The 26,109-nt window shown below is 43.3% G+C and overlaps 1 protein-coding gene across 10 annotated transcripts in view; it reads right to left on the bottom strand.

Annotated features, from left to right (window-relative positions):
* Nucleotides 1–26,109, bottom strand: part of RASAL2 (RAS protein activator like 2) — a 228,769-nt gene that overhangs the window by 79,237 nt on the left and 123,423 nt on the right. For 6 of the 10 annotated variants that reach the window (XM_053391256.1, XM_053391250.1, XM_053391255.1 and 3 more), the window contains exon 4: nucleotides 1,903–2,009. In XM_053391256.1, the coding sequence (XP_053247231.1) occupies nucleotides 1,903–2,009 (107 nt within the window). Of the gene's footprint in view, nucleotides 1–1,902; nucleotides 2,010–2,624; nucleotides 2,662–8,050; nucleotides 8,163–22,732; nucleotides 23,115–23,645; nucleotides 23,748–26,109 lie in introns of those variants that run through there. The other 4 variants (XM_053391260.1, XM_053391259.1, XM_053391257.1 and 1 more) reach the window with 4 other exon arrangements.

Here is a 26,109-nt window from a genome sequence, read left to right as displayed (position 1 = left end):
AAGGGACCCTTCGCCTATTTCTTACAGACCAGTAAGTGGATCATAAAACTACTGCCCAGAATATTGTGGCTGACTACATTTTTCTTTTTTTTAAAAAGCATAGCACCTTTTGGTATACTTTTTAAAAAGCACGTCAGCTTTAACTTGATTTGTGCAGTAACTGAGTCGCCTTTTCTAGTAGTAGTAGTAATAATCATAATCATTATTATTAAAAGCTACATAAATTTTATAGCAGTAGTGCTACAATTGTGATTCATCAATTATTGTTAACAAATTATGGGAAGAAATTCCCGGCTTTGGGGATTAATGATTACATAACCCAAGTAATTTATAACCAAATATCAGGGCTCATTGTACAAACTGAAGGCCAATACGCAAACCTGAAATGATAAGTTCCTCTGCCTTTGAAATCCACATTGCTTTTTTGATCACTTTGAATAGATTTCCCCCCTTATCGCTGTTGTGAAAGTAAGGCACTTTTGCCCAGTTGGGCAAATGAAGGCTCTCATTCCTCATTGGGTCTGAGTTTTCACACAGATACTAGCCATGAGATGCACCCAAAATGCAAATATATTTTGAAATTGAAGGGTTACATTTTGCAAACCTGATTTTTATGGCATCTATGAGAGTGGCCAGCACACATCAGGATATCCTCATCTATTTATTTATTTGATTTGATTTCTGTACTACTCATCCAACCAACCTCTTCAGGCAGTTTACACAGAATAAAATACAAAATACAATTCATAACAAAACCATTAAAGCCAAAATAAAATAAATCACATCAGAAACTCCAGCTAAAAGCAGTGTAACACACAGCAGCTAAAACAAATAGAATAATTAAAACCAGCACAAAACTCAGTAAGGGAGGGAATAGGAGTAAAAAACTGAAGAACCCAACGAATTGTAATGGAAAGGCCTGAGGGAACAGATGGGTTGTTGCATCTAAAATACCATAGTGCAGGTACCAGGCAAGCCTGTCTGAGAAGAGCATTTCATAAGCAGAAAGCAACCCCCCAAAATGTCCTCTCCATAGATCTCACCCACATCACTTCATTAGGTGGGGTGACCTGGAGAAGACCCTCTGATGAAGTATGGGAAGGTATGTATGGGTCTCAGGATTGTCCTTTTCGCATCACCTTATGGTGAAAAACAGGCATCTTCCTAAAGTGTGTAACCTGGGCCAACTACACGTTTTTTATTTGGAAAAGAGCTTCACTATCTACTATACGGGACGCGGGTGGCGCTGTGGGTAAAAGCCTCAGCGCCTAGGGCTTGCCGATCGAAAGGTCGGCGGTTCGAATCTCCGCGGCGGGGTGCGCTCCCGTTGTTCGGTCCCAGCGCCTGCCAACCTAGCAGTTCGAAAGCACTCCCGGGTGCAAGTAGATAAATAGGGACCGCTTACTAGCGGGAAGGTAAACGGCGTTTCCGTGTGCGGCTCTGGCTCGCCAGAGCAGCGATGTCACGCTGGCCACGTGACCCGGAAGTGTCTGCGGACAGCGCTGGCCCCCGGCCTCTTGAGTGAGATGGGCGCACAACCCTAGAGTCTGTCAAGACTGGCCCGTACGGGCAGGGGTACCTTTACCTTTTTATCTACTATACAGTCAACACAGTGGTATCAGAAGTATTTCAGTATAACAGAGATCCATCCACATGCAGCCTTATCATATAGTTTAAGACATTTATGACTTTGGGACAAGGATTAAAAAAAAGGCAGGGACAAGTTTTGGGTCTATCAGGAGATAAATATTAATCAGACAACTTGTGACAATATGTCTGCCTTTTGGCTGCCTGCTGAATTCTTAGCCCCAAATTGATAAGGAATGCTGTTTGTTCATAGGCCATTTTAGTCACCCTGACCTTCAGCTGGGACCCCTCCCCTTCCAAGGAAAGGATACTTACCGGCACTTTGAATGGAGATGTATTTGATGGGTCCATGGGGTTGGTTTTGTCTGATGTGCTTGTGCCTGAGATACTCCGTCTGCGAGGAGACCTCTCTGCTGGGACCTCTGGAGGGGGGAAGGGGGAAAAGGTGAGAAAAATGAAAGACCACTTCCCGCAGGCAGACACATTTCTCACTATTTACAGGTTATGGAAACTTTACTCTCGTTTGCAAAGCGAACATCGCAAGCAATTCAAAAGACTCTGTCCTGTTCAGTACTTACTTGGCAAAGTTACAGCACACATATTATCTGCAACTGAAAAGTACTCAGGCATGAAGGGAGTTAATTCTGCCAGGCACAATAAGGAGATGCTCCTGATATAAACTGCACTGAACGTAATTTGTTAAAGGTTGAGGTTCGATATCATAGGGATGGTCATCATTCATAGTTCAGACAGTAACAGCCCTAACCTATGCACATTTACCCATAAGTAAGTCTTGAGTTAAATCGTACTTCCTCTAAAGTATGCATGAACAAGACTGTAACCTAAGGCCACCAAAAGATTCACACACTTGATGGTGCATAATATGAAAACCACTGCAGATAAGAAAAAATAGGTCACTTTCTCCTTGCTCTGACAGCATGACCTAAGCTATGACTTTGTGATCACAACATCTGCCTAAACAAAGACGACAGGATCAATATGTACATTTTTCGCAGAGAAAACTATAGATAAGATACCTTTATCACAACTGCTGCCCATTTCCAGTTCACAAACCTAAGCTTAAAGGAATGCAGCTTAACTGACAGACACTCAGCACAGAATAGAGAAAACCACATCCTAAGAAAAAGTCCATTGTTATCTTCGGGATTGAAAAGGAAGGGAGTAAACTATGACGCCGGCGGCTGGCATTTTTTATTCCCGCTGTTCTCCTTTCGGGAGACTGATGCAGCTTAAAGTTCCATTTCTGGCCTCCCGGCCCTTGGGATCCGTGCTACTTCCACTTAAGAGAAAGCCGGTTTTTCCCCACTCTTCCCCCTCCCCTCGCTTCAGCTTGCAGGGAGCAAGGAGGAAATGCACAAGAAGACTGCAGCTATTCAATCAATCGGTCTGAACGCACATCCTCCTCATCAGTGACTTTCAAAGCTATTAACAGACACTCAGCAGCCAGCTCTCCTCAGTTTCAGAATATTTCCCTATCCATCCTGATCCCCGGAGTCAAAGGAGAGGCACAACCAGCCGAGTTCCAGAAAAGGAGGTTTTCTTCACCAAAAAACAACCACGACAAGATTCCCACCAACAAATCCTTCTGTGATGCTTTTGCATAACAGAGTCTGATTTTACCAGTTCTACGGCACGGTGCATCCACGAAGACTTAAAGGGGGGGAAATCTGGCATGATGAGAGATGGCAGAATAAAACTGGATCCTGACAAACTTCACACCAGAGGATACGTCTCTTCTTGTTTAAATGTGAATTACAAGGTTAACTCTGTATCCAGAAACTTGCCAAAAACGGGTAAAAGGCAGCATTTGGGAGATATTCCAAAGTCAACCACGCCATAGGTTTAAAACTGAAGAGGTAGATTTCTCCATGCAGGGTGGAAAATTGTAGTCTGCAACAGAGATCCTTCACTTGTAACTCTCCTTCAGCATAAACTGGTGATAAAAACAGGGTAGTATCTCTCTCCACAACTCATGGACTGTCTGCTCCTTTTTTCAGGATTACTATGTTTTTAAGTCTCTCAAAATCCTTTGCAGAGATTGCTGGTTTTATTCCAAAATGATGCCTTCTTTTCCACAATAAGTAAAAAAAGAAGCCAAAATCTTTGCAGGCAGAACGCTGGATAAGATCACAAATGGCATTTGTTCTTCAGAAAAACAAATACAAAAAAGGCAAAAAAATAAAGAAAGATAGAGCATATTTGGAAAAGGAGGAACTAAAATATGTGCTTTTACTCCAGTTCCGGCACAGTCAAGCATTGCAGTGAGGCTTGGCTAGTCCTGCTATATGCTCACTCAGGAAAATTGCTCCTCCTTATCAAAGCATCTGTAGTAATTTAACACAGTCTGTTGGATTTTGCAGAGTCATACATGAAGAAGCATAAGTCTGGATCCGCCTGTCAAAAACAGACTGCTGTATTTTTTTGGGGAGGGGGGAGGAGGTCTTGTTTTAAAGGAAGGAAGAGGAAAATCCACACTTGTCCACGCAACTTCCACCTACCAGAAATAAGTGACCTAGAGATCAGCCAGTCTGCAAGCTTCTGATTTCAGAAAGGCCAGAAACTTTATTAAAGAGAGTAAGAAGATAAATCCAGATAGAGATGAGATAAACTTCAACTTTGCAATTGATGGACCAGGCATAGCAAAATAAGAAGGCTGCTGTTAGCCATCACAGGTTCTTCTAGCTGAGCATCAACTTGCTGAAAATACTGCAGCTGCTGTTTCTGTGCCCTTAAAATGGCTTTTCTGCTGAGTTGGCTGGAAAATCTATACTACTGCCACCAGGCCAAAATTAGATTGTTGCCCTCCTCTCCCAATGCATGTAACATAGTGCTTCTGCACTATTTTCACCTGCTGCAAAAATCAATGCACCTCTTCATCTTAAAATATTAAATTACCACAATTCACTGCATGACTCATTCACTAGGGCACAGATCATACTGTCTCTGAGAATCAACAGGAGCCTAAAACCTTTAGTCCATTCTCTCTATACAGCTGAAACGTGAATGGGATCCTTCTTCACCAGTACACAAAGATGTGTGTGCAAATGCATGCACACAAACACACACTCATATTGTGGAAATCTATTACGTGGCAAATATTAGTATTTGCAAATGTTTTGATTTGCTGTTAAATAACATTTGTAGATTGAAACAAGCTCAAGAAATTATTCATGAAATGGCAAAGGCCTTCAGAGATAAATTACAGAGCAGCCCTTTCTTTTTAGCATATATATTAGGGCAAAAACCCCACAGAATTTATACAGAACTTTTTGAGTATTCATGGCCCTTCATATGTCTTCTCAGTAATTCTTACACTATCCCTGCAAGGTAGGTCAGTTTTACTATCCCCATGTTGCAGATGGAGATGAAGTAAAGGCTCAGAGCTTGTCTAAAAGTACCTGGGGAGTTCATGACTGAGATAAGACTTGAACCAGTGGCACACTCATTCAATAATTCTTCAAGAACAAGTCAGGAGGAAAGAGGCTTCCTTCAAATCAAAGTGTTACAACCTTACAGTTAATGAGTTTCCGGAAAGGCAGTGATAAAACATGAAAATCACATTTAGCCGTTAGAGTATAGCCCTTAGAGCATAAAGTGATACACTACAAGTCTTCATCAATCAAACATCCAGCTAACAGGCCTGTGGATTTCCTGTAAACTGGTGGTCTGGTTTAGGAACCTTTAGTCCTTTTGCTTGACTTTAATGGCATTGCAGGACAGAGCTACCCTGACAGCGTAACTACCTTGCCCTAACACCCACCCACACCCATTATTCTGGCCCATTCTTTGGTTTCCAACCTTGATTCAGGAGCTCCCTTATCAGCTAAAATGCTAAATCACAATTAAAGGAGACAGAATATATTAGATAGAGGGAGAGAGCACATAATCACTTTTGTACACTCCCAAATATAGTTACTTCTGGGGCAGTTTTGCATCTGTACTGGACATAATACAGTACTTTTTATTGAAACAGGAGAGGAAAGGGGCTTTCACTTCCCAGAGTCATTTTGAATCATAAGATTGTAGAATTGTAGATGATCCCCAAGGATCGTCTAGTCCACCTCCCTACAATGCAGGAAGATGCAGCTGTCCCATATGGGGATCAAACCTGCAACCTTGATGTTATCAGCACCACACTCTAACCAACTGACATGCTTTCTTTTACTTGGGAATACAGGATGGTAGGAGGAAGATGAAAGGTCCCAGATAGGTATTAGAAACCTGTGGCCCTTCAGTTGTTGCTTGACTACAGCTCCATCATCCCTGACCATTGGCCATGGTGGCCACGGCTAATGGGAGTCGGAGTCCAACAACGTCTGGAGGGCCAAATGTTCTCTATCCCTGGTCTAAGGCCTACAGAGAGGAGGTGGGGAAATACCAAACAGTGTTCAAAGGATCGCCACAGCAGGAGGAAGAAATGGGTTGAGAAATCTGATACAGGAGCAGCTGAAGTAAAACATGAGGCGGGTGAACAGGAACTGCCCTGTTGTAATCCAGTCCAAAACCAAGGATCTTCATAGCTTTAGACTAGAGGAAGCGACCTACAGACACCAGCCGTGGATGGCTTGTTGGTATGGTGTTGGAATGGGCAAATGCCTTCGTCAGGGCCCTGCAAACTGGAGGAGCAAGCAGGATGGCTCAGAAGTTCTAGCATTTGGCACAGAGGCAAGCGAGAAGGAACCTTTCAATCTTCCCTTGAGTACATAAATATCTAAGGCTGGATCTAGACACATCAAAAAAGCGTTTGCCTTGCAGGGCCAAACCCACTCAAGTCAGGTCAGCCTAATCTAATTTTAGGACTGCTGAAGAAGATTTAAAAATGTGGAAACATCCATGTATGCTATCATGAGCTCCTTGGAAAAAACACTGGATAGGATAAACAAGTAAAAAATGACTAAAAGGTTAACTTCTATAGAAATATGACATAAAAACAACTGCCAAATACAGTTTTTCAAGAGACCAAAATTTTGGAAGTTCAACCAACAATTATGGCACATCAAACTTGCTGACCTACAGAAATGTATCATTTAAGTACCCATCATTTTTGTGCTTCAAACCAATATCATGCAATTGTAATATGGCCTAGAACTGGGTAAACAATTCGGAATGCTGAGACTTCTGCATGGCCCATGGGTATTTGCTCCTGTTAATCTCTTTTAAACAAATTTCAACATTTTGGTATAAAAAAACATGAGAAATATAGCAAACTACCCGAGAGTTCAGGATTTAGCATATAAATGAAACAATCCCAGCATTTACTGTATTGTCACAGCTCTTAATTTTTATAGGGTGATGGGACTGCTCCTGGTAACACACTCTGGAACCATATGAATATACTCCAAATGACTTTATAGGTGCATTTAACATTTATTTCTGCAAGCAAGTAATATGGATGACAACCCCATCATCGCAGCAAGCAACACTATGAACAACTTCTATTAAACATTGTCACATGCATAATTTGCAAGGTTTCTTGAAAGTTCAACTCAAAACTGTACTAAAACTCAAAAGCCATGTTCTACATACACCAAGGAGCCAAAATGTAAAATAACAAAAGGAAGTTTTGATGGCTTTGGGTTAGACAAAGGAATAGAGCATAGACTCTCCCATAGCTTTTTAGTCATTATAGTTCAATGGAAGGTAGCAGCCAGCATCCCTCTGTGTCCCAAAGAGGAAAATAGCAGGAAAAGGCCATCCCTATGTCCTCCTGGTGAGGACCAGAAACATCTGACGGGACATTGTGAGAAAGAGCTACATAGTTGGACAACACTTCATAAGTTCTACAGCACAAAATGTAAAGTGAACAACTTTCTGCTTTATATTAACTTCTCGCTAACTAGCTTAAACAGTTTTTTATGTTGCTTCAATGCTTAGTGAAGGGCAGGAAACAAACAAGCAAAACTTCAAAGGTCACGAACCATTTTATCTGCTACTTTACTGATTTATTTTGCATCTGAGTTGAATTTCAGAATTAAGTCATACTGGAGAAGTAGAATGGTTGGCATTCTAATGGGATCTCCAGGGTTTTTACGATATACTATAGAAACGATCCAATGTACATGGTGCTTTGCAAAGAAAAGTTTAGAGAGAAACCTGCGATAGGTACCTTGTGCGATACATTGCTAAAAATAGATCCTCTTAGGTTAGTGAGTTAGTCAGATTCCAGTAGGCCAAGTGATCTATAAACTTGCAGACTAAACAGAACAATCAAATATTTTTAGAAAGTGTATTTGTATAAGCAATTACTGTGATACAAATTACTCCAGCTTTTATCTGTTTAACAGAGATCTTTTAACTTGCGGCAAACTTTAGAACTCATGCCTCATCACAGAGTGCAACTAAATGCATTCCTCTGACAATTCCAGGATGAAAAACCAAACCCATCTAAGAAGTCTATGTCAATTAAATGTTTGAAGAAAGTAGTATTCCAAGCCTACCGTACCAAGAAATGACAGGAGGCTTCGCTCATCTTCTGTGCTGCTATCCAGCCACTCGGCCGCATCTCCAGGAGAAAGGAAACTCATTCTCCAGCCAGAAAACTTCTCCATACAGAAGACAATGGCCAAACGAGGGAGGGTGGGAAAGTGCAGATGATCCTGGGAGTCCAGTACTTAAGTTATTGACTGGACTGAACAAAATGAAATGGAAAAAAGGATGGCAGGCTTGGCCCTGCTCCCAACTCCCTAGCTGACAGACCTTTCTGATGAAGGAGACATGAGGAGGAGCAGGAAAGAAAACTGGGTGCCAGTTTCTCACCTCAAGCAGGAAGAACAAAAACAATGTGATGGGGAAGTGGCCTATTGCTTGAGATGAGAAAATAGCATTTGAGAAGATAAAGGGGGAAAACAAAAGAAACTGGTCCCAATGCAGGAAAGATCAACAAGCCACCCAGCATAATAAAGTCTAATATATGACTGTCTTCCTTTGAGGTAAGGGTGAGTAAGATAAAAAAATTCAGTATCTTTGTTTTTCCAAAAAAAGCTTAAAGATCATTAAAAACCCTGTTAACAACCAGAGAGAGCTGCATCGCCACCAGTCCCCTTTCCTGCCCCAGCTATTATTACAATAGCATCCAAGCCTCTCTTGCAACGCATTTGCTCATGCAATGGCAGGTTGATCAATCTGTGAATAGGAAGAGCCCCTCCCCTCCTCCCTCACCCCCCCTCCACCCCTCCCTCCCTCCCGCATGGCGGCTGCATTGATCAACAATAATGGAATCTGTTTCCAACTGCCAACAGCAGCATTAAGGATATTAGAACAGCTCCTCTTCATCAGAATGAGAAGCAGCCAACGCGAGCCCAGCTCAACTTCGCCCTCCTCACTTAATGGGGCTCTCCCCCCCACCCTTTCGGGAGAACAAAGAAGAGGGGTCAGGAGAAAGGAGTCCTGTTAGGAGGAATCAAAAGAGCCCTAGCTACGGAAAGAGAGTCCGTTTAATTGACAAAAGAAGAGAGCATCACAAGACTGCCCTATCTAGGGAGCGTGTGCTGGTCTTGTAGCTGTGCAACGGGTGCTTGCTAGGTCCCCTTGCGACACGGAATTGGGGGGAGGGGGGGATTGAGAAGATATTTTTTATCTGACCTAAAGGGTCACTTCACAGGTTTGTACAAATGCAAGCAAGGACGAGTCCTGACAAATGAGGGGCCTCACAAATCAAAAACGCCTTTGTCCTCAGGGACCAGGCTGACGCTCCGAGAAAAAAAACGGCTTTCTTTAAAGGAGCAGGATCCCCTTTTACTCCTTTTTAAGCAAACCAACATCAAATGCAAAATAAACCTGTTTTGCTAAATGATACGCCCAATTACAGATTGCTTCTCGTCCTTATTTTGCTGCCAAACGTTTAGTGGCAAGAAATTAAGAAAACAACAAGCGAGGAATGGCGAAGCAAAGAAATTGCATCCAAGCTAGCAAAACTCCAGTGGTGGTGGCATCCAGCAGATAACATGCAAAGTTCACGGTTAACGAGGGGATGAGAGAAAGCACAGTGTTGAATTAAGAGGAAATGCCAATGCAGAACTGAAGCTCAGATAGTGTCCCTCTTCTGACAGTGGATGATATTATTATTATTATTATTATTATTATTATTATTATTATTATTATTATTATTATTATTTCTTGACTTTATATACCACCCTATACCCACAGGTATATAAGTAATCAGTAATATTTCCTACCATAAGTTCCCCAAGAACCCAGAACAGGGCTATCCTAATATACTTATTCCTCCTGCAGCAGAAACAGGCTTTCTTCAAACTTGTCTCAGTTTCAGTCAGGAAGCAATTTTAAAAACTTGGTTTAATTGGACAATATGGTAACTTAAAAACTCTAAGGATCAAGTTAAAAAGCTAATGGGCCAGCAGAGCCACCAAGTTGGGGGGGGGCAGGCTTGCATTGCACGTGCATGACATCACACACGTGACACAACTCCCCCCCCAACCAGGCCAGGCTGACTTGGCCCACCATCCCTCACCCACCCACTCCCTGCTGCCTTGTTGTGTTGTTTAGTCGTTTAGTCGTGTCCGACTCTTTGTGACCCCATGGACCAGAGCACGCCAGGCACTCCTCTCTTCCACTGCCTCCCGCAGTTTGGTCAAACTCATGCTGGTAGCTTCGCGAACACTGTCCCACCATCTCGTCCTCTGTTGTCCCCTTCTCCTTGTGCCCTCCATCTTTCCCAGCATCAGAGTCTTTTCCAGGGAGTCTTCTCTTCTCATGAGGTGGCCAAAGTATTGGAGCCTCAGCTTCACGATCTGTCCTTCCAGTGAGCACTCAGGGCTGATTTCCTTCAGAATGGATAGGTTGGATCTTCTTGCAGTCCATGGGACTCTCAAGAGTCTCCTCCAGCACCATAATTCAAAAGCATCAATTCTTCAGCGATCAGCCTTCTTTATGGTCCAGCTTTCACTTCCATACATCACTACTGGGAAAACCATAGCTTTTACTATACGGACCCTGCTGCCTTACCTTGGGTAAATGGACACGGCTGGGTAGAGGTCCTGTGGAACTGAGGGGAGTGGCAGGGCAGGTTCTGAGTGTTCGTACTAGACCTGAACAATATAGAGACCTCTTATTTGCCTGCCAGCCACAGTAGTCAATTCTTTCTCTGGCAAAGGAGGGCTACTTGCCAGTTCATATATAGTTCTAAGTATCTCAATAGACTAGATCCCAACTCACTGTTGGGAGAAACAGATGCAATGCAGGAGCAAAGGCACCTGTTGGGTCCTTAACAGAACCAGAGAAAAGGCCCACAGGGCAAATTAGCACATGCAAATCACCATTTTCATATATGCAACTTTCAGAAAGTTAAAAACAAACTTCAGCTCTTGCTGCCAGGGCTTCCGAAATCAAACATTTCTGTCTCTATCCCCAAACCACTCAAAGATAGCCTCAAAGTAGAATCTTATTGCCCAATCTCACTGATAAATCAAGACCACAAGATATTCACATCAATCTTGGCTAACTGCTTAAAAAAAAACCTCCTACACAAACTAATACTCCAGACCAGGCTGGGTTTGCCTGTGGTTGCAACATAACAGACCCCATTAGGAAACTACTGAATCTGATAATCATAGCAAAATAGCCAAAAAAACCACTGATGATCATGTCCATAAGATATCCTTAAAGCCTTCAATAGAATGGAAATTCCTGCTATCAGTATTACCCAGCATGACCTTTGGTCCCAACTTCCTACAAACCCTCAAACAAATCTAATGCTAAGCCTGCACTAAATGCAAAATTAACAATATGGACACCAACGCTATAGCAATCCAAAGAGGCACAAACAGGGAAGCCTGCTGCCTCCCTTCCTATTCATCCTGGCCCTATGGCCCTAGAACCTCTAGCAATCCAACTCTGGGCAGCCCCTAATATCAAGGGAGTGGAAATAAAAGGTAAAACATATAAACTAGGGCTCTTTGCAGGCCTAATGGTCACGACACCATACCCTATTAATACAGCAATCACCTAGCCAAAGAACTCAACACTTTTGCAGTGGTGTCGGGCCAACAAGTGAAGTTTGCTAAATCAAGACTCTCTCATATCCAAAAATATATAAAATAAAGATAAAACTCTGTTGTACCAAATTCAGATACCTAGGGGTTCAAATATCCAGAAACCTCAACAAATTATACCTCCATAATTAAAAATCCCCGTGGCGACAAATTAACAAAGACCTGAGGTGATGGAACAATACTAACTTCACTCTCTCAGATAAAACAGCCACGATCAAAATGATCACCCTTCCAAAATTAACCTACCCATTCTCAACCCTTCCATTCCACCATCTACCAAACCATCTTAGCATGTGGCCGAACAAATTACAACCACTCATTTTATCGTACAAAACTTAAAGAACAGGTCTCAACTACTTGCTCCTCTCGACCTCAGACTGAGGATGGGGAATTCACAATATAGAATACTACTACCTTGGCAACCAAACACGCATCATAACATACATTCTAGGAGACACTTGGATAAGTTGGAGTTAGATACAATTGAAAACACCCCTGCTGCATATCCCTTCCTCCAAAACAAGCTGAAAAAAACCACCCCACAACACTAAATAGGTTCACACTATCCATTTTTAAGGCATGGAAAGAAAAAGTAGGCATATTGTCCCCAACCCCACTAATCTCCTTGGTTTATCACCCATTATTCCATCACATCACGCAGCACAAAGGCTAAATCACCTAGCAGACATTTACAAGAATAACAAACTCTTATTGACACAGGAAATACAGGACAAACTAGGGGACACCCAAATACCCAAATACCCTGCTCATCAGCTGGTCCATAGCAAGGAGAGGAGGCCAATCTTGTAAACTGGTGCAGAAATGTCTCTAGAAAATTCATTTTTAAATGAATGTTTTTTTGAACAGCAGTATACAAATATTTTTAATAAATAAATACATATGGGGGCAGCCATTTCCCCCATACAGTTTCTTGTGAGTGAAGGTAAATCACATGCCAATGTCCTGTGCCATTTCCTGCTATGAATGTTTCATCTTCAGATCACATGACAGTAATGAGCAGCTGAGCTGCCAAAACATGTTAAAGAAAACTTTGATAGGCCTGCCTTCTGTGTAGAGTCAATGTCTGTCATTAACCTGCCCTTAAGAGGAACAGCCCAGGCCAGGGTGGTACAACCAAGTGTGTTAATACTACGTGCCAGTTTGCCTGCAGGAAGGAAGGTTTTATATCTAGGTAAGAAGGTATGGAACGTTTTGTAAATGCATTAAGAATGGATTCTCTCCTCAATTCCCTGGTAGATGATGCGCCATGAAATGACCAATATTCATAAGAAGGTTGGGCCAGTAATTCTTTTGTGGGCTACTAACTTTGGAAGACTGCCTTATGCACACATAAATGAATTGTGCTTGATCTGTGCCAATTCAGGAAGAAGGAAGAAGGAGAAAAGAAACAGCTTAACGAACTACCACCCTCCTAGGAGCCTCTTGTTTTCCCTTCCTCGCAACTGCAACCATAAGAGCATCGCCCTGAGAGGAGGGAAGAATTAGTAGACACACTTTCTTCAAGACAAAGTGGTGTTTGCTTTCTGTTTATTTTGTATTCGATTCTAATTGTTTTAATAATTTAACAAACACTGTTTTCTGAGGTTCGCCTTAAAACTGGTATACACCACTTTAAATAAATAAATACATCTTTTCTCCCTGTTATGTGTATTATTGGCAGAAGCAATGACAAACCAGGCTTTAATTTACAGGATCTTACCCTTCTAACACTGTGCTGGGTATATAGGACTTAATAATTTTCCAACTTTCAATTCTTCAAATTACTACTCTGTTTTCACTCTTGCGAAATGTTAGATGTATATATGAACTTGATTTTTATTTTTTTGAAAATGTACAGCAGTAAATTTATATTAGAAAAACAAAATATATTTCTCTCACCTTAAAACTTGTGAGAAGAAACATTATTTATGACTTAGAAAAAGAATTGCCTTTTCGAAGTCATAAAGGGTTGTGAAAGCAAACTAGCCAAAGCAGCTTTATGTCTCTTTGAAAGGAAGCACTTAATAGTTCACAGAATCATGGAAATAATTTGAAAAGGGAAAGTAAATTTACAATTTCTCCTTTACTCGCCCAATTATGGTGTTGCCTTGCTAATTCTAAAGCTTTCAGATAAAGAAAAACCAAATGATAACCAACTTTCCCAGAATAATCGAGGCTAAATATTTGAAATAAATATGGACATCTTATTCCAAAATATGAATGCACAACTTATTACATTTATGGGTCTGCTTTTATCTCCTCAATTTCAAATGTGTCACCTCATACAATTACAGCACAGAACAACCTATGAAGCTAAACAGCCGTGGCTACCCTATAGTCGCATTCCTGATAAGCAAAGCTTCACAGAAGTTTGGGTCTGAGTGTTTTAGAAAGTATTCTAGCAAAATTATCATTCATAATGTATGCAAACACTGGAGCCCTAAGAGGCATGGAAAGAGATGCTACGTGTGCACAAAAACCAGGAGTCCTAATACTAAAATCAAAGAGCATTAGCATTCGAAGCATTAAAGACTCACAAGATGCAGAGACATGCCTTTGATTGACCAGCCTTGCTGTAGTCAATGACTTCTTTCACGGCAATATGCATAATCAATATAGGAACACCACTGGAAGTCATTCTTCTTATAATTCCTGAAGCTAATTGAGTGTTGGAAGAAAGTGGTGTGTTTAGTGCACTGGGGATCCTTTCTCCCACCATCCAGTAACAAGATGGACAGTTAGAACTAAAATGTCTCATGTTGTCTTCTTTGTTGTTGTTGTTTAGTCGTTTAGTCGTGTCCGACTCTTCGTGACCCCATGGACCAGAGCATGCCAGGCACTTCTGTCTTCCACTGCCTCCCGCAGTTTGGTCAAACTCATGCTGGTAACCTCGAAAACACTATCCAACCATCTCGTCCTCTGTCGTCCCCTTCTCCTTGTGCCCTCCATCTTTCCCAACATCAGGGTCTTCTCCAGGGAGTCTTCTCTTCTCATGAGGTGGCCAAAGTATTGGAGCCTCAGCTTCACGATCTGTCCTTCCAGTGAGCACTCAGGGCTGATTTCCTTCAGAATGGAGAGGTTTGATCTTCTTGCAGTCCATGGGACTCTCAAGAGTCTCCTCCAGCACCATAATTCAAAAGCATCAATTCTTCGACGGTCAGCCTTCTTTATGGTCCAGCTCTCACTTCCATACATCACTACTGGGAAAACCATAGCTTTAACTATCCTATAGGAGGTCTAGAACAGGGGTTGGCAAGGTTTACCTCGCCTGGGCTGGTACACTCCAGTGGAGATCCCTCCGTGGGCCGGATCAACCCCGCGCCCGCAATTTCCAGCGTCTGCATCTGTGCAGGTGCGATTTCTGGCGTCTGCATCTGTGCAGGTGTGATTTCTGGCGTCTGCAGAAGCGAGTCCCCGTGCCGCACTGGTTTAGTGCAGCACGCGGGGACTCCCCAATTGGGTGGCTCGGTTCGGTTCGGGGGCAGCTCGTTGGCCGGTTAAATGACGCCCGTGGGCTGCTTGTGACCCATGGGCCTTAGGTTGCCGACCCCTGATCTAGAAGGAAATCTGCATTACACCAGCCACTCTGCCAAATATGGAACATGAAGCGTGTACACTAAGATGTGCAGCTCCTCTGGGAATCTGAGCTGGGGGGAGACCCTGATAGAAAGAGTTGGCAAGTTTCTAGCCCTCGTGGAAATTAAGAGGTGCTTTATAATGCCCCTGAAATAGTATTGTCTACCTGCAACAGACAGATTAGCTTAAGAGCCATTCCATATTCTTCAGGGCCCCACTGCTGTTGTATTATGCTGCCTTGAGTGACATTCACTTTCTCATAATCTGAAAGTCCTATTATTACCCATCAGCTCCTCAATAAAGCATTCCTCTGTGAAAAATATATTGAGGAGCTGATGGGTAATAATAGGACCTGAAGTTGGTTACCATGCCCATAACAAGTCAAACTAGCTTGCTTGCTCTGCATGAGCCAGGCAGATTTCTCAAAGTTGAGGGTGGAATACGTTATGTCAGTCATCAGTCCTGCTCCACCCCTCTTGTCCTTGCCTGATCCTTTCAGATACTAAGGAAATCAGAGGATTGCTGGAATCAGCTGAGTGCGAAGCTCCTCCTCAGCTCTGCTGCAATTGGCCCAGCTGCAGAGATCGGTAAGGCACAGCCTGCGTCATTAATTCCCTAAAGCAGAGCAGCTCCCTGAAAAAGAAAATTAAGAGCAAATGCCGTCCGTGTCTGTCTTAACGCCATCAATCGTAATGTCTTCACTAGCTATGAGGCAGCACCACAGCACAGGGACTAAGAGAGAATTCACTTTTTGCAATGGTCGCTGGTAACATTACTACCAAATTAAACCACTTCCATATCATAATCAACAAAATGCTGGTGAGTTTGCAGTTTTCACAGTTATGCTCCAGTGTGTACGCCTTCCTGAGCCAGGTGCATGAGGACAGTGCATCTGGCAAAAATACTCAAGGCAGTGTGTGTGTGTAAATAACTTGAAAGACAGGAAACAATTACTTCAAATTCCAACACAGTCTCACTGTGTTAAGAGGTGTGGATAATTCTCTTTTGTGTGGCTCTGTTTGTTTTAATTCTTTAATATGTCCGTCAATGGGGAATTTTTTCAATGGTTTTTGATGGGTGAATGGCTCCATGGGCTCACTATATATCCTTAGGCAAGACGTCTTCCCTCAACTTCCCTTTTCCCATGTGGAAACAATATAGTGACTGATGTGTTTAGGTTTACACATGACACATGGTGCGTTAAGGGAACACATAATAATGAATGGAGAGAAAAACCTTTTACTCAGGGGAATAACATCTGATTTGCAAGAAGGTCCCAAAGTCTCTCGGAAGGGCTGGAAAAGAACACCTTCTGAATCCTGAAGAGCTGCTGCCAGTCAGCACCAAGCCAGATGGGCTGATTGTCGGATTCGGTTCCCGTTGCATAAGCGACTTCAGAGTGCTAACTGGCTGACAAGCACAGCATACAGGCGCATTAATCAGGGAGCCAGGATTGGCTCGGGGCACCCTTCGTAGCACTTCCAGGTTTGCCTCAAGTTTAGCATATGAAATTTGAGCTTTACAAGCCACTGGGCCCAGTTATGCATTCTGATAAAGTCAGTCAAATTAGGTACGCTTCCTCAAAGACTCCTCTGGGAAAAGGACTGTCAAGGGGAGCATTTGTACTGATGAGCTTATTTGCATTTACTGACTTAGAAGCATTCTTACAAGTAATGATTATGGGTTGAGTTGAGTGGGGCAGCTGGTCTGGAGTACCTTCAGCTATTGAGGGGCACCAGCAGTACTGACCAAGAAAAGGCAAACCACACAGCCTCTTCATGCAAAGGTCATTTTAATTGTTTGGAAACTCACCACTGAAACTCACCATTGCTTTTGAGAATTTTCAAGGGCCGCTTCATTAACTTTATGTTACCTGCCCGAGTTAGTTCCACTTCTTTTTGAACAGGTGCCCACATAACAAAAATGACTATCAAGCAGCCTGTTTAGCAAGAAGCCAGTTCAGGAGAAGGCAGGAAAGAAAAGGAGTGGCCTTATGTCGTAATAGACGCTTCCATGGCTAATGAAGGGCCAGCATTGTTAAAATAATCCCCAATCCTCTGTTCAAAACAACAGAGGTTGCCATTATGTCCCCTGGAGAGGGAACTTTTAAAGGTGGGACTGGAATTGTATGTCCCAAAGTAGACAGTACTGGCCAAGAAGCCACATGACTAAGTTGGAAAAGTCAAACAATAGGAATATGCTATCAGCCAAGGTAGGAAAAAAGCCACCCCACACATTTCAATACACATTATATGCAAATGAGACCTGCAACATAATGTTGCAGTGCTGACTGTTTCTGTTCAGTATTCTAGCCAGCGATGCATTCTTTCAGGATGAACCATTCTGTCTCCTCCCTGGTTTTCCATTCCCTTCCTTCACTCAAGTGTTGATACAGATATTTAGTGTTCTGTGGCTACTGAGTATGCTCAGTCCTTGGGGGCAGGAGGGCTAGGCTCTAATTTTCTTTTTTGGTACTTCAATAAATCTTGGGGTTCCCCTGAGCCTGCCGATACCTCTCTGTTGTTTATCAGTAGCACCATTTTGACTGCATAGCCATCATAACTCTGGACCTGAGTTCAATATATTAGAGGTGTTTTAAGGAAGAATGCAGAATTTAAGATGACACGTTGAAATTGCCAACATGAAAACTTTACACATAAGGTGACCAGAAGCAAAGGGGATGGAGCCTCAGTGTGCAGAAAAGGGAATTTCATCTGCTGCTGAAAATCTACGCAACTACAATTGTGCTGTTCTCTAAATACATGCACAATGTGTTACAAGGTTTGGTTACTATCATTCTTAGCTCTACCTATTGCTGCTTTCAATCAGGATGGAGAACCAGCGGCTCACATTCCTAATGAGGCCCACTGAGCTGTTTCAGTCGAGCCAGGCACACCAGCCCTCTATGGCACCAGGTGTGGGGCAGGTAAAAGCGGGGCTTGAAGGCACTTCCCAAGCACCAATTAGCCAAATGTCAGTGCTTGGACAGCGTAGTGCAGAGTTTGTGAGTGTGGGTGTGTGGATAAGGATCTGGTTTCTCCTAAAATTTAGAGCCATAGACATGCAATCAATAGCACACAGAATGGATAGTTGAGAAAGTGAAAGTTCTCACAACGGCCACTTTTTATCATTCTCCCTGTAGCTAGGTTTGTGCCTTGTTTATTTTACAAATTTGTATAGGGATTATATCGTACTTCTCCACTTGCTTTTATAATTAACCTGAGAGGCAAACTAAATAATCCAACATTAAAAAGCCAAAATAAATTACACGGAACTGATGTTGTATAGTGGCTAATCTATCAGCTGCATTCGTTCAAAACTCACCTCACACACTAACCAACTGAACAGTCTTAGGAAAGCAGCAACTACTAACCTATTGCATGCAGCTACTGAACGGATTGCATACTGAATGGATTGCATGGAGCTACTGAACTATTGCATGGAGCTACTGAATGGAGGAATGCAGGTGGCGCTGTGGGTTAAACCACAGAGCCTAGGACTTGCTGATCAGAAGGTCGGCGGTTCGAATCCCTGTGACGGGGTGAGCTCCCATTGCTCTGTCCCTGCTCCTGCCAACCTAGCAGTTCAAAAGCACGTGAAAGTGCAAGTAGATAAATAGGTACCGCTCCGGCGGGAAGGTAAACGGCGTTTCCGTGTGCTGCTCTGGTTCGCCAGAAGCGGCTTAGTCATGCTGGCCACATGACCCGGAAGCTGTACGCCGGCTCCCTCGGCCAATAAAGCGAGATGAGCGCCGCAACCCCAGAGTCGGTCACGACTAGACCTAATGGTCAGGGGTCCCTTTCCCTTTACTGAACGGATCATTGAGATAAAGGCCTCAGGCGTAAGAGATCAGGGGCAGCTGTGGGGAGGATTCCTGCGTTGCTGGGGTTGGACTAGATGACTAGTCAATCCTACAATTCTGTGAAATCTATTAAACCTCACTGCAACTATATCTAAGAACATGTAACTGAAATAACAACATATTATTGCCCTGTTCAACGCTAACTCTCTTGTGTTTATTTCTAGATCTTAAGACCCCACGGCTAAAGTCCTGTCCTATCATTCTATACCCAGCTGTGACCTTTGCTGCAGACCACACGGGATTCTGTGCTCCAGTAAGGTTCTTCCAAGGCAGAAGACAGATACATTGTACTGCCCCTTCTCAGTCAGTAGCACTAATGGGGTGCTGTACCCACCCAACATCATGGCTTACTGCGCTGGGTGCATTTTCCAGATGCCCCTCCTTGTTCTCCTCATAGAAAGACACTGACCATAGTCCTTCTCGCTCCACATGAGAAGCGAACTCTGCCTTAGCTGCTCCTCTCCTGCAGCAATCAGGTTTTTCCTAAACGTAGGGAGGCTCACCGCACTGGAGAACTCCTGGCCTATGGCATAGAGGCAAGTGATGGTGTCTGCCCTCTTTTCCAACTTGCCAGCGACAACTTTGCAGCCAGAAAGGCTATTAAAGGAAAATGAAGGGCTAACGTTGAAGGCGTCAACTGTTGCCTCCGTGACCACATTCAGCCATGCTGACATGTAGCATGTGTCTTTTGCTTCTGCTTTTAATAGCTACACAGGAGGGACCTGCTTGGCAGGCCATAATTCTGCCAGAAGGATGGGAGAGATATTTTTAGATTCCTGTGTTTTGGCCATGTTTGTTTTAGCTTTTGTGAGCAGCCTTGAGTCCTGGTTCTTGGACAAAGGGGGGGGGGGCTAAATACAACAACAACAACAACAACAACAACAACAACAACAACAACAACAACAACAACGTGTCTTCCAATCAGTTACTGGGCTAAGTTCAATTAGTTGGTCCTGATACGCAAAGCCCTATACAGCTCGGGACCAGGATAGCCAAAAGATTGTCTCACTCCATCTATAGCCAACTGACCACTGTGCTTTGTAGGAGAGGACCTCCTGCAGACACGCATCCTCATCAGGAGGTCCACTGCATATGATCTTGCTACAGGGCCTTTGTGTGGAGGCAACTACCCTTTGGAACTCCCTCCTGTTGCATTACAGGCACCGCACTTTTCCAAATGGAGGTTTTAGAAGGGGAAGAAATGGAGGCAGTGAGAGATTTTACTTTCTTGGGATCCATGATCACTGCAGATGGTGACAGCAGTCACAAAATTAAAAGACGCCTGCTTCTTGGGAGAAAAGCAATGGCAAACCTAGACAGCATCTCAAAAAGCAGAAACATCACCTTGTTGACAAAGGTCCATATAGTTCAAGCTATGGTTTTACCAGTAGTGATGTATGGAAGTGAGAACTGGGCCATAAAGAAGGCTGATCGCCAAAGAATTGATGCTTTTGAATTCTGGTGCTGGAGGAGACTCTTGAGAGTCCCATGGACTGCAAGAAGATCCAACCTATCCATCCTGAAGGAAATCAGCCCTGAGTGCTCACTGGAAGGACAGATCCTGAAGTTGAGGCTCCAATACTTTGGCCACCTCATGAGAAGAGAAGACCCCCTGGAAAAGACCCTGATGCTGGGAAAGATGGAGGGCACAAGGAGAAGAGGACGACAGAGGACGAGATGGTTGGACAGTGTTCTCGAAGCTACAAACATGAGTAGCGGGAGGCAGTGGAAGACAGGAGTGCCTGGTGTACTCTGGTCCATGGGGGTCACGAAGAGTCGGACACGACTAAAAGACTAAACAACAACAACAACAACAACAACAACAACTGTAATTGGATCTAACATTGTTTTCACATACATTTTTTATTGTCAAATCACTTTGAGATGTTTTGTAGGAAGTGACTCATACGTGAAATTAAATGAATGCATATTTTTATTGTTGTTGTTCATATAGTATGCTCCATGATGCTTTAAAAACACAAGTCAGGTAGGTCCCTGCCCTGTAATCTAAAATGGGAGTGGGGAGGACTGAATTTCTTCAGGGATATCTTGGGGCCATATATTGGCAGTGGTTAGGGATGGAGACAAAAGCGAGTGGGTGGGGTCACACTTTCTTCTCTCGTCTGCCCCATTGACACCCATATGAAATTAGACCAAAGATCGCATGCTGTCCTAGGGCCACAGGCTATTCACCTGTGATTTAAAATTTGCTGAGAGAGAGGCTAATGGGGGTTGGGGAGGAAGATAGGAATGAGGATAAGGAAGGGAAGAGAAGAATGTGTGTTCAGTTGCGTGTACTAGGGCTTCATTTCAGTAGGGGATGAGGACTAGGGAGATTACATTGGAAATATATGTTTTAGGGAGGAATCTGATGGACAGAAAAAAAGCATCAGCACCTGGGTGTTCTGGGAGGCAATTTTAAGCAAAGAGGGCATTTGGAGAGAAAGGGCAGAGAAGGAAATCTGATGGCTGAGTGACAGAGCCAGGGAGCAAAGGTCACCACCAGGCATGTACTGGAAAACTAGAGCTGAAAGATAAGTGGTGATTTTTGATACAGGGATGACCTTGTGTCAGATGACCATCTCCCCCTTCTTAACATTCCTTGCTCTCCAACTATTAGGAAGAGGATCTGACTTTCAGTAAGCTCTACATTTATTTTTCACCCATAAAAATATATGAGCTTGATTCAGAAAATAGAAGCAATTTCAACACATAGCATGGGTAGCCATTTTGCCATTACCTTCAGAAACACCTTGATTAACTCTACAAATCTAGCATAAGTTGAATTAACTTTCTAGCACAAAATGCACAGAAAAATAAATTCTGATCTATCTGACAGGGACCAACCAGGTTGTATTTTAGAAGATCACAGTGCTTAACAGGAGACTTCATAACATGAACACAAACTATGAACAACTTTTTAAGTTTCCGGAACAGCTTTTATTTTTCCACTTCCACAGAAAAGCAGGAAGCTTTGCCTGGTACAATTTGACACTGATTACATGTTAATCATGCCAGCTGCGGGCTGCATATTTTAAACACAACTGCAAGTATTTTATATGTAAAAATAGTGGGGTTTTTTTTTTTACCCTTATATACCAGCCTCTATGAAGCTTTAGGCCAATAACTCTATTTTAAAAGGCCTGGAATAAGCAAACACACTATTTTATTACAGCAACTTCTTTCTGGAAACTCTCATGTGTTGTTAATGACGTATTGAAAGGAGAAGAAAAGTTGTTTTCATACTGAACCAGCACTGTACCTGTTGTAGCTCGCTCATTCAACTTCCATATTTAGCAAATGTATAACACAGTTAAGGCCACAATCCTATAAACACCTAAATGTAAGTCCCACTGAACTCAGCAAATCTATTTGTGTGCAGATATGCATAGGATTGTGCTGCTGGTGCTACTTGTAAAACCAAGAGTAGGCTCTGGAAAGCGATATCAAAACACTTTCAGATTTCAAAAGGAAGCAGAAAGGGAGCAATGGCTCTTCTCTCTCAACTTTTCACTTAGGATATGAAAGTCACTGATAAAAGGGGAAAAACAGCTGTTTGATACAAGGCAGATGGTATAGGAAAGCACCTATTTTTAGGAAAGAAAAATGCAACATTCCCCGCCCCTCCACAGGCTTTCTGGTATGCCCCTAAAGTTTTTGCTGATGGGAACCTTACCTGAAACCTGCATGCTGTGACCTTGCCGGTGCCTCAGTCATGGTCCTGCCGGCATGCCAGCCCCCGTCTAACAGCACCGCTTTCGGCAGCCACACTCCTTGCCTGTCCTCTGCCTTGGACAGTGTGGAATGAAGAAAAGCCAGGACAAAAACTGAGGCCAAGCTTCTCTATCCAGTTCCCTGGCTCCGGGCAGTCGAACAATAGCTACCCTTTCTCTTGCGCTCGTTCTCTCCCACGGCAGAGGAGAGTGCCGGAATCCCGTGTGTGTGTGTGTGTGTGTGTGAACCAAGGCAAACTAACAGGGACGGACTTTTCGTTTTCCTCTCCCCAAAGGGGTGTGCGCATGTGAGTAAGAGAAGGCGGCGTCCGGCAGCCAAAACATGAGCTCATGAAAGAACAGCTCCCTTTAAACTGCCGCTCAACTACGGAGAAACTGCAGTCCGTGTAACACGATGCCATCTAATCCAATCTGAACCGAGTGGATACCAAAATGAGGAGCGCCAGACTTCTGACAGGAAGGCAAACTCAATGACAAAAAGTTTTACGTGACACTGAGGCAAGTGGAGGACTATTTCCACCCGGCACTTTCCCCGCAACTCAGGGAAGCAAACAACTCTCGACAAGTAAGTGAAACACAGGCACCCACTCTGCTTATTGTCAAGTGTTGAACGGGAGCTTTTCAAAAGCAAGGGGAAGAAGTCAAGGATCAGGAGGGTGTTCTACTATCTTGTTGCTGCACATACGGGACAAAAACATCCTTTTTTTAATATGCTGAGAGAAGGGGGTGGGGGGAATAAGCGCCTCTACACTCCAGACTTTTGCTGCTAATGCACTACATTAAAGACATGACAATACCACTGCAGAGAACAAAACATCAAGTCTGAATCATTTAAAAGAACCCCACAATTCCCACCTGCCTATCCAGAGTTGCAGAGAGATACTGCGTAGAGGAAAGATCCCTTTGCCTGGCGCTGTAATTTAATCATGGGCTGAAGACAAGCTGAGCACACGCTTCCCACTACTGCCAGCTCCTCCTGCACGTCCTCAAAACTAGGATATTCCTATTTTCTTCCTTCCGATTCAGCAGATGCACAATCTCTCCTTCCTTGTGGTGCATGTCTCCACCCCACAGCGCAATGTAGATTTGTGATAAGCCTCTGTTCTTTTCCTACTTATGCAACAGCCCTTGTGCCCTCAGACTTCCCCCCTCCCCTCTGCCAGAAGTCGGAACGGCAGCTTTGACGAGCCCACCCTCTGCTACTGCTCACAAGGAAAATCCCAGGGAAAAAGCCTCCGGACAATTCTTGGGATGCTGAATGCATGCTGCTATGAAGCTAACCAAGCAGACATTTATAAGCTGGAAGTTACCTCCACCCCCTTCTCAAACGCTCATCAAAACAAAACCAACCTGAAGCTTAATTATGGCTCAGAGTGATTTCTGAATTCTAAAACCATCATTAGGGCTGCAGAAGCAGAAGTACATCTGCAGAAGCTGCTGTGCTGTGGAGATGGGACTGAACTTATACAGCAGAGTATTGATGGGTGAATTCCTGTCGCCTCAATTTGGAATTGGGTTCAGTTAATACAAACTGGTTTTTTTATTGTTTGTTTGTTGTGAATTTCCCTCCAAGCTCTTCAAATTTCAGAAACTCCAGTATGGTTCTGATGCCATCAGTGGGAGCATGATGAAACATAAATCAGGGAACAAAACTTGGCTTTTTTCCACCCAGGTCAAAGACCCAGTTTGGCACCCCCAAGCATTTGCATACACACACAAGGACAGGACTATGCAGGCTTTGAGTGACTCATTCTACTTGAAGCAGAAATCAGTGCAACTCAATTGTACATATTCATTTTTTAATATTCATTTTGGCCCTTGACTATTCAGTAAAATGTTTGTTGTTAGCATACTCTTCAACCAACAGAAGTATGTCCAATGGAAAGTAACATTTTCTTCACCTTGTGCTTCCCGTTCTGGGACCGAGCAATGCGACTTGATGGTTCTTTCTCTTTCCTTTCATCACTTCCACAAAGTGGCATTGAATATATCAACTATTCTCTGAGCATCTCAGAAAACTTATAGTTCTGTTGCGAATGGCACATTTCCACAGAAAGAATGCCCATTTACAAGATCTCTCTCGACACATTCGGCAGTAATTCCTATTTACGCTAAAGCATTAAATCTAACATTGTACAATTGAGAAATATTCTGCTTTTATGATGGAATACAAAACGGGATCCACATCCCATGCTTTCATTACTAAGGCTTTCCCAAAATGATGTTGCTGCCCACAATTAGGAATGAGTTAAAACTCCAGCTTCATTTGTGTTTTCAGTGTTAATGGAACATATTTCTAGTAATCTGAGAGGCTCTAAACTTGTTTAACCTGCAAAGAACAGAAAGATTCCTGAAATACCACAGGAGCTTCCCAAAGTGATCCACCTCAGGGAAATGGCTTTCCACAAACCGAGTGATGACAGAAAACTGGGGTGGGTGAGAGACAAAAGCTTCACAGCTTCATTCCAGATATTGCAAAGCAAACAAGCTGATTTGGACAGGTTGGAAAAAATGTAGACTGCTGGTGAAATATTCAGTTCCCCCTGAAAACAAAAACAAAACCCTGTTCTAAATAGTTAAATATAAAAGCTCCCTTGCAAACATATCATCTTTAATTTAAATAAAAATCTGTCACAGAAGCAACTGTGCAAAGCACCAAAGAGACTGTTATTTACAGATGATTTCAGAAAGAGCAAAGGAGGAATAACGTAGCGACAGGAGACATGTGACTAGTTTATGAGAGGAGGGAAACACAGGTTCAGAGAGGACGGCGACCTGGTTCCCACGAACCCACTGTAGCTGAGACTAGAACTGATGGCAGTATCCCCAAGATGTACTGCGCCTGGAAAGGAAACTCACCAAAGATACCAGTGACAGCATCTGCAGCCAAAGAATTGGCTGGTTGGCTCAGATCAATAAATGAAACTCAGCCCAAACTGCCATCTACTGCTTTATGAACCTCATTCTCCCTTAGAATTGTGAGGCTGAAATACCTTAGTGAAAGCAGAAGCCACAGTGTGCAGAATCCCCACCTTGGCTTCCTCCCTTTCCTGACAATAGTGCACAACCCCTCTAGTCTCCGACTCTTATGAACTGTTTTGGGGCTGCTCTGTCCCACTTTACTATCCTGCAGCCAAACCACACCTCAAAACATTCTGCTCACTTTCTGCTATTCAGCATCTCCTGAACATGAATGCTCAGGCCTTGCGTTTCTTCAGAGCACCATCTATGACTAGCCTTTGCTGCAGTTCCCTTTCTCCGTTCCCTCAAGCCTTGCTCTCCAACAGGTCTTTTCCTCGGGTTCCTCTTTATTAGCTCA

The sequence above is a fragment of the Podarcis raffonei genome, chromosome 6 (genome assembly GCF_027172205.1).
Source record: "Podarcis raffonei isolate rPodRaf1 chromosome 6, rPodRaf1.pri, whole genome shotgun sequence".
NCBI classification, from domain to species: Eukaryota; Metazoa; Chordata; class Lepidosauria; order Squamata; family Lacertidae; genus Podarcis; species Podarcis raffonei.
The sequence above is the reverse complement of the archived record's forward strand: the minus strand, read 5'-3'. Positions and strand labels throughout refer to the sequence as shown.